This window comes from Macrobrachium nipponense, chromosome 4 (genome assembly GCF_015104395.2).
Source record: "Macrobrachium nipponense isolate FS-2020 chromosome 4, ASM1510439v2, whole genome shotgun sequence".
Classification (NCBI taxonomy): domain Eukaryota; kingdom Metazoa; phylum Arthropoda; class Malacostraca; order Decapoda; family Palaemonidae; genus Macrobrachium; species Macrobrachium nipponense.
The window spans coordinates 114,615,910-114,629,072 of NC_061100.1; the positions used below are offsets into that span (position 1 = coordinate 114,615,910).

Below are 13,163 nucleotides of genomic sequence, written 5' to 3' on the forward strand. Positions count from 1 at the left end.
CTATTCACCCGATCTTGCTCCCTGTGACTTCTTTTTGTTCCCCCGAATGAAGAAAGCCCTCAAAGGGAAACGTTTTGCAGACGTTGAAGAGGTTCAGAAGAAAACGACGGAGTCATTAAAAGTCATAACTTCACAAGAGTTCCAGAATTGCTTTCAACAGTGGAAAACATGTCTGGATAAGTGCATTGCTTCAAATGGAGAATACTTTGAAGGCGATAAGACTGTAAACATGTAACAATAACTGAATAAAATTCTATGACACAATTTCGGTTACTTTTGGGTCCCCCCTCGTATATATATATAATGATTAAGTAGTATTTATAACACTTTAATGAAATCACCATGGCTGAATAACGAAGAACTTCAGTGTTTTATGTCTAAAATGTTCTCATCAATTTTAGTTGTGGCTCAGCCAACTGTGTAATACACAAGGGAAAAATCTAGGTAAGATTGTGAATAGGCCTCTACTTAGTTTTCACAAGTGACTTAAAGGCAAATTGTCTGTGGAGGGTGAAGAAGTAGGTGGTTATATATATATATATATATATATATATATATATATATATATATATATATATATATATACCAAATGATTATCATCCTCTCATTCAATCTGTTGACGAAAACGGAAAGGCAAGTGATTAAATAGCAAGGCACGGCACAGAAAAGGCCTACGTATATCTGCCTCCAATTTGAAATGTAGTAAACCAAGACTGATTTCTAAACCTGATTCGTGCTATATTTATAGTTCTCTCCCTTCAACTGGATTTAAATATATATAGCTCCCTCTCTGCTATTCCCTCTCTCCCTCTTCTCTCTCTCTCTCTCTCTTCTCTCTCTCTCTCTCACCCATGAGCTAAATTACCATTTTGTAACTCTTATAATTTTATTGTTATTCAGAGAGGTGCTCTAAAACGGAAGTGATAGAATGAAGCAGTAATATACTTAGACCTATGCGAAGGTTTCTTCTATCTCGAGTTGATTTCAATAAATATTCTGTTTATCTCACTGTTACATATTATCAGCAAAAGGGAATTTATTTGTATTATAATTGGATCTTTGAAAGTGAAAGTGAAAGGGATGTAATTTGTATTATAATTGGATCTTTGAAAGTGTTAGTTTCATTTTGAATTAACAAAATCAATATCAGCTACAGTATATATATTTGGTCTCTTAAGACTCAGTGAAGTAACTGTATTCTTCAGAGCTAAACCCCTATGTTTGGATATTTCAATACTAATGACAATATTGAGTTTAACAATCACACACGGAATCTTACACAATGAAGCCCTCAGCCTTGTTGGAATCGACTCCGGTCTCTTACCACCTCTTTTCCTTCGAGTTCTTCCTTTCTTCTTGTTCCTTTTAGCCTGCTACCTGCTTTTAACGTAACTAATATTCATTCACATAAATTAGGACCAAGAAGGAGCCTTAAGTTTGGCGTCAGATGCAGATGTTTGCATAATCCTCCAGAATAATTTATAAAGTCATTTAGCGACATAATTCCTCGTTTGGAGAAGGCCTTAACTAGGTAGTTAGCCGGTCTAGAGTAAAGCTCGACGCCGGGCTATAATGACTAGGTTAAGCGTCGCTACTTTTAAAACAATGAATCGTACAACAGAGGTAGGGGAGATATGGAGGTCCACGTGAGAATGATGATAAACACCGGGGATAAACATCAGCACCGCGTAATCATTGTTCATACGAAAGATGACTCATACATCATGCATCACGGGGGATACAAAACTTTCGGTAATTATGATATGAAATATGAACGGTAATAAATCAGGAGATGAATTTCGTGCAGCAGAAAATCGCACACATTCGAGACGTTACGGAAATAAATGAAGGGACGGGCGGAAAAGGGGAAAAGTTATGAAATTTTTCGTCCAATCCGGTCTCGCTCCTCCACATGACCATCAGTAAGCACCGCCTCCCCTCGAGCTTTCCCGCCAGTTCGCGTGCGGCTGTTGGAGGGAGAGGTCAGACGCTTCCGTTCGCTCGCTCTCTCTCCATCCCGAGGAGGGAGAACAACGCTTTGGTGAGATTAGATTTTTTTTTGGCCGACCTACTTAGAATTGAGTTCGAATTTTAGAATTAATTCCTCTGTTTTCGGTGTTTATTGCTATCTTACGGGTGAAGATTTATTATCTGATAAACTTGACTTTTTTTCCCCTTCGCTAATGCACAATAAACTTTAAAAATGGATTGGTGACGTGCCGCCGGCTGACGCGACCAAGCAAGTTTCTGGAAACTTTCTTATCCCTGATTTGAAGGGATTGCTCTCACTCACGATCCTACCTACGGTACAGCATACTGACGTAGGAAGGTGTTGAGCGTCCCTCGCCGAGGGGGGCGAAAAGGCAGACCGGAGCACTTCACTCCAATTGGTCCTCGTCTGTTGTCCTTTGGGAACAAAACTACTGCACAGAAAATGCCAGGAATAAGTCACGTGAAGAACATCATTATGGACAACATGGCGTGGAGGACCGTCTTCAAAATCCTCGTGGTCCTGACAGTTGTGCTACTTGTTGCGGGTAAGTATAAGACACACCACCCACTCTCCCTCCCCCCCCCCCTTCCACTCCCTTTCCCCTCGTATTCCCTCCCTCGTTGTCTTCATCCCGGGAACTTTGTAAACTTTTCCTGGTTCCGGATCGATTTTATGGTGGGTTTTGAATGTCGAATTCAGTTTATTATTATTATTATTATTATTATTATTGTTGTAGACGTATATGTGCTTTCTCGTTTAAATTATAATGAGCCCTAATCTCGTTGGGTTGGTGCTTTCAGGTCTCGGGTTATTCAATTTTTTTTATGTTGCGTTTCTTTAAAACTACATACCTCGTTTACAATCTTCTTTGTAAAGCATCATTGTTTACAGTATTTAAGCAGTCGCTCGTTATTTGTTTAGCGTAAATATTTGGTGTATATAACATTTTCATGCGTGCAAAATAACTACCTATTTCTGGTGTAAACAGTGTCCAGACATAGACCTAAACTTATTAAATACCAACTCTTACTTCGGTGTATCACCCCCTGTATGTGTTGGTGTATCACCCCGTAGTTGTGTACATCCACATATGCAACCAATGGTGTAAAGAGAGATTTTAAAATCTAAGGACAGACGAAAATTTATATATGAAATGGAAATTCCTTTTTCGCGGTAGGCTTTAGCTGATGTAAGCGAAGTTAACGCTGGAACGCGTGTAGAAAACCTTTACATTGTATAATAGTGTTGACAGTTTATGATATAGGAACAAGTATAGATATAACGTTTGGTATATAAACCTTAATATATTACAGTTTTAAATGTATTTCCAAAGTTTTATCATTCGCCTGAAACCCTAGAGCTAAGTCCTGTCTTGAGCGCACGTGTCACATTGCGTGGTTTAAAGGGCAAGAGCTGGAAACCGTCAAGCGTGGGAGAAAGAAATTTTCTAAGGGAATAGGAGCCCCTTCAACGTGGTCGCAATATGAAACGGGGCGAATTACACACGTTCCTGTGTTGTATAAACTAAATGTTTAAAGATTGTCGTGCCATGCATTTTAAACTGTTAAAAGTTGTAGTGTCAATCGTTATATTATTGGTCTTTTTGTCTATTTCGTACGTTGTACATAATCGTTGCAAGTTGGCGCATTACAATGTTCATTAACAAAGGGCAGTTGGTGATTGATATTGCTTTTTAAGAATTAAGCTTGCAATGCGTTTCATATGAGTCAGACAAATGAATGTATGTTAAGTGATGTTACGAGGTCATTGGTGCAATAGATCTTGGAAGATTAAAATTAACCTGTAAAAACTGGTTCTTCTAAAAGGAAACGTTTTTTTTTTTTTTTTTTTTTTATACGTGAATTTTGATGTTTTTTTAAGCATACACAAGGCAGAATAATTTATTTTTGCAGGTAATGCCAAGGAATGTTGTTTTATTGTAAAATAATATACTGAGGGTTTGGTCATTTTGCCAAGACTTCAAAGTGTAAAAACATTCATCCGTATTATAAATGTTTGTGTTGGTACTTTTAAGTATTTGCAGTGCTTATTAGTCTTAGATTCTGGTCATTATAACGTTCTTGCCTATTCTTAATCAGCATTTTGTGCAGTAAAATAATTAGGCACTGACTAAAATTGTTTCAGATCGGTACTTTTATTTTTAGTTACTCTATCATTATTTTGTGCCTATTCATGTTTATGAAAATGAAAGCATGTAAATAATGAGTCTCTCCGTAGAGATTCGCATTTAACTTGTTAGGCCTATGCTTATAATTCTGTAACAGTTCGGACACAATTCAACAAATTTTGAATTTAAATGTGCATATCCCCATATTTCTTTAGTTTTAATATGGAAAGATTTTTTCTTGTGCATTTTCTTTACAAACAGATTTACTGGATATATAAGCTTTAAGGCAGATTTGCTAAAATAGTAATTCCGTCAACCTGTAATATATTTCTTTGTTACTTTAGTATAAACAAATTCATAAGACGGAAAATAAATACATACACAATGGATGCTGTGGTTTGTACTTATCACACGCTAACTAAATAAGTTTGACCTCGATCGAATTCGGAAGTTTAGGCCTAGCTTCTAGGAGGGCGCCAATACTCGTGTAAGATTCATCCATCGAGATGGTAGACTGAATGCTTTAGACATAGAATGAAAAAGAAACGAAAAAGAAAGAGTGGGAGCTTAGAGAAAAGAGTGGGAGCTTAGAGAAAGAAATGGTACAAGAAAAGCGAGATAGAGGATGAAAAGGTAAAAGAGAGAGAGAGAGAGAGCAGACTTTTTTTCATAAAAACCTTTGAATTTTTGCACAATATCGTTAACGCTTCTTTTACCGAAAGGGGTATAAAGGATTTTTCCGAAAAGGCTCACCAGTTTTATTGAGATTGATGAATTGTAAGGTCATTTATTACTGTACACAGCTAGTTTACATCATCAAAACATTAGTTACCGCGTAAGTAAATAAATGATTTTTTGATATGCGCTAATACTGTTTAGTAAGGGATTTTATATATATATATATATATTATATATTATAGTATATATATATGATATATACATATATATATATATATATATATATATATATATATATATATATATATATAAATTATTTTCAAGAATCATTGTAGTATTAGGAGTAAAGTGTCATGGGCAGTACTATACACATTTTCACCACGAAAGTCAAACCAATATGTCATGAAAAATGAGATTTTCCCCAATGTAGAGAATTAACTCTCACTTGAATGCACGTATCGCAACAACATTATACTGTATCCCCCCCCCCCCCTTCCCCTCTTTCCAACTTTGACCACTACCCCACGAAATAATTGGCTGCTCATGTTCGAGAAGTAATTTATTGCACTATTTTTTTTTTAAATGGATGCAAAGAAAATTCAACTACGAAGAACAGATTTTATTATGTAGTGTAACATACAATTGAAGCAAATACGGTAAGCAAGGCTGCAATATATTGCCGTTAAGGTATGGAAAAGAGAAAAAGACAAGATGAATTTGAAACTGCCGTATCCTAAGATGAAAAGGGCAGCCTTCCGCAAACCTTTTAAAAAATGATTGTTGGAAAAGAACGTATATACATGAAGTGAAAGAAGTCTGTAAATCTTGCTGTAAGGGGTCTGTCCGTAACTTCCCAGAAGAGATTGGATTAAAATAAGCAAAATTTAGTGTAATAATAATAATAATAATAATAATAAAAAAAAAGGATACAGGGAGCAAATCTAATGTTAGGCTGCAAAACTCACTGCGATATACCCCGTAGGGTGTTAGTGCCGTCAGTGTACATCACGGGGTGCATTGTAGGCATTACTAAAGATTCTTCGCAGCGTCCCTGTCACTGTACCTCCATTCATATTTTTATCCATCCTCCTCTCTTGACAATTATTTCAGGCCGGGTATCCTTGATCAGGTTCACCTGTCAGTTCATCGAATCTGGCCTTAAAGCTTCGTGTAGACGACAGTTTGTGAGCGGAGTCAGTCCACTCACCAGAGTTGATGAACTGATGGCACTACCTAAAGTTCTGCCGACCGTCTGACAGGTGATTGCATGTGTATGCTCCTTTCAACCGTACCTACTGTCAATTTCGTTTCCAGCGCTGAATGACCACATAGGCCCCAGTGCTTGGCCTTTGGCCTAAGCTCTATATTCCATTCCATTCACTGCGGTAGGAGACCGGTTTAGTAAAGAAAAAATAACGGTGGTTTTATGGGTTTGTTGGGATAAGACAACAGGATTTAAGTACCCTTAATGGAGGAATGCAGGGATTAACACGGGTCGGATTAAAAGCCCTGAGGAAGTGCGCAGACTTACAACATCCATATTCCACAACATTTAGTTTGAGGCTAAGGGTCTTGGTACAGTGAATCTTGAAGGTGGTTTCAACCCACCTCATTTGCATGTTTTCTGAGCGCTGTCAACTAATGTCGCCGTAAGGGTTTATTGCCGTCAGTACATCACATGGCAATAATTAAATCTAAGGCTCTTTGCAGCGTCCGTTAGGCCCCTAGCTGCAACCAAGTTTCTTTCCTTTTACTGTGCCTCCGTTTATATTTGCATTTCAAGTCGCCGGATGTCTGTTACTCCGTTATGTAGTACATGGTTTTTGCAATAGGGCGATTTGAGAGACCTCATATTTATAGAGTGATATGAAACGCATGCGTTTCATATTACTGCTATCTATAATTTCCTGTCCTACCCTCTTGTTATGATGTTTCAGAAATCATAAGTGAAAAGATTTAGTCTCAAGGGGGCTTGATATTCTACGCAATACATGGAAAACAAGTTTATAAGGTATTGGCCTTAAAATAACGAAACTAGTTGATTTATATACAAAACTCACCCACCATATCCTCCAACCGACCTCCCTATCTCGTATCCCGCTTGACGCAGAACCCCTTTTTAGAGACAAGTCAATTAATTGGGAGGAAATTAACGCTGAGTGGGCCTTTTTGATACAGCGCGAGGTGGTAGAATTTTGATGTAGGGTTGACTGCTATTAGGCCTACTGACGGCTCGCGGGAGTGGGCAACTCCTCTGTAGTTCCGGTGGAGAGTCTTCCTTAGCAAGATGCGCTGAGGTTTTCCATTTCTCTCAGTACAGTGATATTTCTTCTGACGTTTAAATGGTCTTGGGATCATCATCTAATCCCTCGGTTGCGCCATGTCCGTTTCTAGAGGATGCCTGCTTTTAGGCATATTTTGTCAGGGATTCCTAGTATTTGTATTTTTTATTTTATTGTACACTTCGGGCTAAATATAATTGGGTGTTTGTATAATCTTATGTATTCGTCTTTGCACATGGTAATATTGTTATTATTGCAAAGTCAATAAAGTGGCGGAGATTGGAGATGTTTGCTGATCTTTCCATGGCAGTGTATAAATGGCTCATTTTTAAAATGGACTTTAACCATAAGTAGGATTAAGTTATTCAGTAGTAGTGTTGAAAGTTTAAAATTATAGAAGATGGTACAATGTTCATACTAATTCCATATGGATCAGAAGGTACTGGAGAAAGTCTGATAAATAAAAGACAATATATAAACATTGGATATGGTTAAACAAGTAAAACATTACTTTAGTTGCCTTTTGCCGCTGATACCATCATATAGGCTATCAAGGTCATTTCACACGGACTTCTACGTTATAGGAAAAGAAAAGGTAGGTTGATAATATAAATACGGCGTGGATCTAGCCAGAAGGAAACTCTGAAAAAGTCTCTGAAAGGGGAACTTGATAGGAAACTAGGAGAACAGAATCGCGGTGAGAATTCCCAAGTTGAGTAGAATAGAAGAGATGGTCAAGCCTTTGAAAGGGGAACTTAATAAAAAAAAAAAAAAAACCTGGAGAACAGAATCGTGGGGGGAATTCCCAAATTGAGCAGTATAAAAGAGATGGTCAATTCTCTTTGAAAGGGGAACTTGATAGGAAACTTGGAGAACAGAATCGCGGTGAGAAATCCCAAGTTGAGTATATAATATATAGAAGAGATGGTCAATTGTAAGCACTAAGGTTAAATTTACCCTGGTAAACGGAACTCACAATGATGAAAGGACTGATGTCAATGAAACTGTTGACTTCCGAAACTAATTATGGGTAGATGTTACAAACCAACAAAAATGATTGATTTATTTTTTGTATGCCTAGAAAGTATAAAAAATGTATATTAATCATTTTGTAGTTATATAGAGCGATAAGTGTCAAGAGGTGTATATGATATTATGCAGTGGTATGATAGTAGAGTATGACCAGCCGGGTGTGAAAAATGGATTAATTAAAAATATACCCCAGTTAATTTCTTGGTGAAGTGTTTCTTGGTTTCTGTTATTGATGGAATACATTTTGCTTTCAACTAATTACGTCAATTATCTCTCTCTCTCTCTCTCTCTCTCTCTCTCTCTCTCTCTCTCTCTCTCTCTCTCTCAGCTGTGACCCACAACAGTGGTAAAGCTTGTGGTGGTCTTGCCATGGGGATCCATTTAACATGATGAAAACTACGCATATGCACAGTAATTGGCGTTGAGGCTGCGTAGACTTTTTCGGAGTTCTTTTCCGAGTTTCCTCCGGGGATTTTCCCGTTTAGTGAAATTGCGTGCTATAGAAAGAACACAGGAGGGGAAATATTCTCATTTCTGTGCGTGGATATTGTTTCATTAATATTCATTTGATCTATTTTCCACATATTTTTTTTATCTTTTTGAACTTGGCTCAGAATATAATTGAGTATTTTCCACTTAGGATTTTGCTTTTGTTATGGCTCATATTTGAGGCTTATTGCTAATAGCTTTCTTAATTGGGAATGTTGAGCATTTTAAACTGTTTGGAGGAAGTATTCTATATTATTCTCGATATGCTGATGCATATTTTTCTATTCTTTTTTGCCTGTTCTCGATCGATCCTTTATAAGTTTTACCTTTTTGCTTTTGAATTCCTCAGTCAGTTTTCAGTCTGGGTAAAAGGAATTTCAATGGTGCTTACATATCGCTATAGTGAAAGCATGTTATAGTTTCGCATTCGATGATATTTGAATCAATATTAAGTCAAGAATTTTTTTGCCTCATTCTTAGAAAGGTAGATAGGTAGATATTTGAGATGTGTTCAATTAAAGACCATGCTTAAACAAATCTCTAAAAGGGACTATGTAACAGTTTTGTAGTTATTTATTTTTTATTTTTTTTTCATTTTTTAGGGAATGTGCAGGAGTCTGAATGACTGTGATGCTATTGATATTAACTGGTCCGCTTTATAGTGGTTAGTGTCGTTGAATACCACTCAGATGTCGCGGGTTCGCGTCTTCCCCAGGGCGATGAAAGATCACTGCTGCACTGCTGCAGTGTGGGGTCTACGTTGGGAGGTTGAAACCAACAGTCTTTGGAAGCTAGAATTTCAAGTCGATGGCCCCTTTGGTGTGCTTGTTCCATGTGGGTAGGTTTCATTACTGAAATAATAATGATAATAATGCCTGTGCCACTTTAATTCAGGGAGTGAAACCATAGGTAGCTATCCTTAAAGTTCACTTTCAACTACTTATATACCAGGAAATTTATAACGCAACAGTTTGCTACTTGAAAAACCAAGTAATCGTGATATGAGTTTGCCCATTGTTAGTTTAATAATTAACTTTTCTTAGATAAGACGCTACTAGAAAAAGACTTTCACTCATGAATGTGAATGTTGTGAGGTAGACTTTGTATATACCAGGTATGATTAGAGTGGAGGGTGGACAAAGCTTCATCGTTATAATATGAGTCTTCCTGCAAGAGGTGGATCAGTCAGTGATGGTACGTTCGTCTTTTTCGGGAACTACCCTGTTTGAAGAAAGACACACAAACATGTATATTATATATATATATATATATATATATATATATATATATATATATATATATATATATATATATATTATATATTATATATATGTTTAACCGTAGGGAAATTTTCTAGACGATAATAGAATTGCCGGCCGACGGCCGAACCATCAACATCTTCAATTATATATATATATATATATATATATATATATATATATATATATATATATATATATATATCATTTCACATTGCCGTGATTCATATAGTACATACAGCGAGCTACAAATGTCCTTTAATATCTAATTCGCTCTATCCCGGAATTAATATATTTTCATTTATGTTAACCGAAGGGGAATTGTTTAGTCTATAAGATATTCGTGGGCTCATGGGCGTGAACTATCGAACCAACAAATTGAGGACGCACAGTGAAGCCTTAGACCACACAGCCACCGCAAGAGCTAATTAGATATAAAGGACATTTGTAGTTCGATGTAGAAACATATATATGTATGTATATATATGTGTTATGTGTATGTATGTAAGCGAAATAATCTAATGGGATGGTATTTTCCTTGTACTCAGCCATATTTACTAGGATCATGAAATTATTCAATTTTAATTAAAATGAAAAGATAGAAATGATAGTTTAAAAATCCCTCCACGCTCATGTTGCAGATAGCAGAAACTTTCTAATATCCTGGATTATCCGTTGCAACTAAAGTTTATTTATGTTTAAAAAAATTTGCAGTAATGCATGTCGAAATTTCAACTTCACCCTGCAGATGCTAATCGATGCTTCATAACCAAGAGCATCGCTGCAAATGAAATGAGGTAGACAGACGGACTGAATGACAGACAAATTAGAATGTTAACGAATCCAGGAACTTCTTTGTTAGCGCCTCAGCGGCGTGGTTGGTATGGTATTTGCGTTCCACCTCGGTGGTCGCGGGTTCGATTCTCGGCCATTCCATTGAGGAGTGAGAGATGTATTATTTCTGGTGATAGAAGTTCACTCTCAACGTGGTTCGGAAGTCAATAAAGCCGTTGGTCCCGTTGCTGAATAACCACTGGTTCCATGCAACGTAAAAGCACCATACAAACAAACAAGGAACTTCTTTGTTGGAGTACTACCTGTTTATTTGCTGTCCCCGGCCATTGAGCGATCGTCAGCTTCATCAGCGGCGCTAATCATCCTGCACAGGTTCTCTCATTGGGACCCTTTTTAATGAATTGCGTTGTAATTACTCCCCGGCTCAAAAAGGGACTTCAATCTTTTCTGATTACTGGTGCTTATCAGATGCTGCCAGCTGAGCGGCTGCCGTTGTTCCCTTATCTTTCTATTCAAGGTTTATTTGACGGAAAAATTCCCCATTCAGACTTTTTCATTTGCTTTAAATAGAAGCAGGTTTTAGTTGTACTTATTAGTGTGTCTTGTTTTATTCCTGCTTAAGGCATATATATAGATAGACGGTGGTCCGAGGTTCGATTCTCGGCTCGGCCAACGCGGACTCTGAGGAATTTATTTATGATGATAGAAATTCATTTCTCCATATAATGTGGTTCGGATCCCACAATAAGCTGTAGGTCCCGTTGCTAGGTGACCAATTGGTTCTTAGCCACGTAAAAATATACAAGCCTTCCGGCCAGCCCTAGGAGAGCTGTTAATCAGCTCAGTGGTCTGGTAAAACTAAGATACTTAATTAATTAAGAAGCGCCTCAGTGGCGTGATCGGTATGGTCTTGACCTGCACCTTGATGGCCGCGAGTTCGATTCTCGGGCATTCCACTGAGGGGTTAGAGATGTGTATGTCTGGTGATAGAAGTTCACTCTCGACTTGCTTCGGAAGTCACGTAAAGCTGTTGGTCCCGTTGCTAAATAACCACTGGTTCCATCCAACGTAAAAACACCATACAAACAAACAAATATATATATATATATATATATATATATATATATATATATATATATATATATATATATATATGTATGTACATACACACACACACGCATATATATATATATATATATATATATATATATATATATATAATATATACACATACACACAACATTTACGATCAAGTAACGGTTAGCATTTAACAACGTTCACGATCAAATAACGGTAAGCCTTTATTTATTAGTCCGTATTGCGAGACAGCTGTAATATGTTATTCCAGGAATTCAGAAATTGCGCTCGCGTGTGTTTATCGGTCACGCATTTCGAACCGGTAATTAAAAAGAAAAAATGTGAGTGGGCGTATACATCTAAAGCGGCCAATATAACAGTGGGTCCGTTGTTTTGGGGTTTAGGGCCGACTTCATTGAGTCTGATTGTCGGTTTTCATTTTTCTATGGAAAGGAAACTAATTGGGTTCGAATTTGCATAATAGATTTCTGCTCTTTTCATCTGAAATTATAATTTATGTTTTCGTGATTTTGGGTTGTGTTGGAGACCAGGTTTTCATGGTTAGTGTTAAGCTCAAGTGGCACCGAAAAATGTTCCGTAAATAGATATTTTTCTCAACAAATTTACGGAGCCCCGTGAGGGGTTAGTGCCTTCAGTGCACCTGGTGCGGTGCACTTTAGGCATTGCTTAAGGTTTTTCGTGTTTCTTTTCGACGCTAAGCTTCAGCCACTCTCGTTTCTTTTACTCTACCTCCGTGCATATTTCCTTTCTTCCATTTTACTTTAACCCTCTCGTAACAATTGTTTCTAAGTGCAACTGCACCTTTGCAACCTTTTTGCTCTCAATTTCCCTTTCAGCCCTGAATGACGTCATAGGTCCCAGCGCTTGGCCTTTGGCCTAAATTTGATGTTCTATTTCTCATTAAATTTTCAGATCTACAGATGTCACTGGCCGGTTGTGTCCAATTTACATTTGTCAATGGCGGGTGGTGTCCAGTTTACTGGTGTTGGTATCCGGTTGTGTCCAATTTACAGATGTCAATGGCTGGTTATGTCAAGTTTACAGATGTCAGTGGCCGGTTGTGTCCAGTTTACAGATGTCAGTAGCTGGTTGTGTCCAATTTAAAGATGTCAATGGCCGGTTGTGTCCGATTTACAGATGTGAATGGCCGGTTATGTCTAGTTTGCAGATGTTAATGCCAGGTTGTGTCCAATTTACAGATGTCATTGGCTGGTTATGTCTAGTTTGCAGATGTAAATGGCCGGTTGTGTCCAATTTACAGATGTCATTGGCTGATTGTGTCCAGTTTACAGATGTCAATGGCCAGTTGTTTCCAGTTTACGGATGTCAATGGCTGGTTATGTCTAATTTACAGATGTCAGTGGCCGGTTGTGTCCAATTTACAGATGTCATTTCTCATTTACTGGAAG

At 37.5% G+C, this 13,163-nt stretch overlaps 1 protein-coding gene across 1 annotated transcript in view; it reads left to right on the plus strand.

Moving 5' to 3' along the window:
- Nucleotides 1–1,970: 1,970 nt before the first annotated feature.
- LOC135211489 (uncharacterized) overlaps nucleotides 1,971–13,163 on the plus strand; it is a 995,645-nt gene continuing 984,452 nt past the window's right edge. The window contains 1 exon segment of the mRNA XM_064244795.1: nucleotides 1,971–2,537. Within this exon segment, the coding sequence (XP_064100865.1) occupies nucleotides 2,435–2,537 (103 nt within the window). The 5' untranslated portion in view covers nucleotides 1,971–2,434.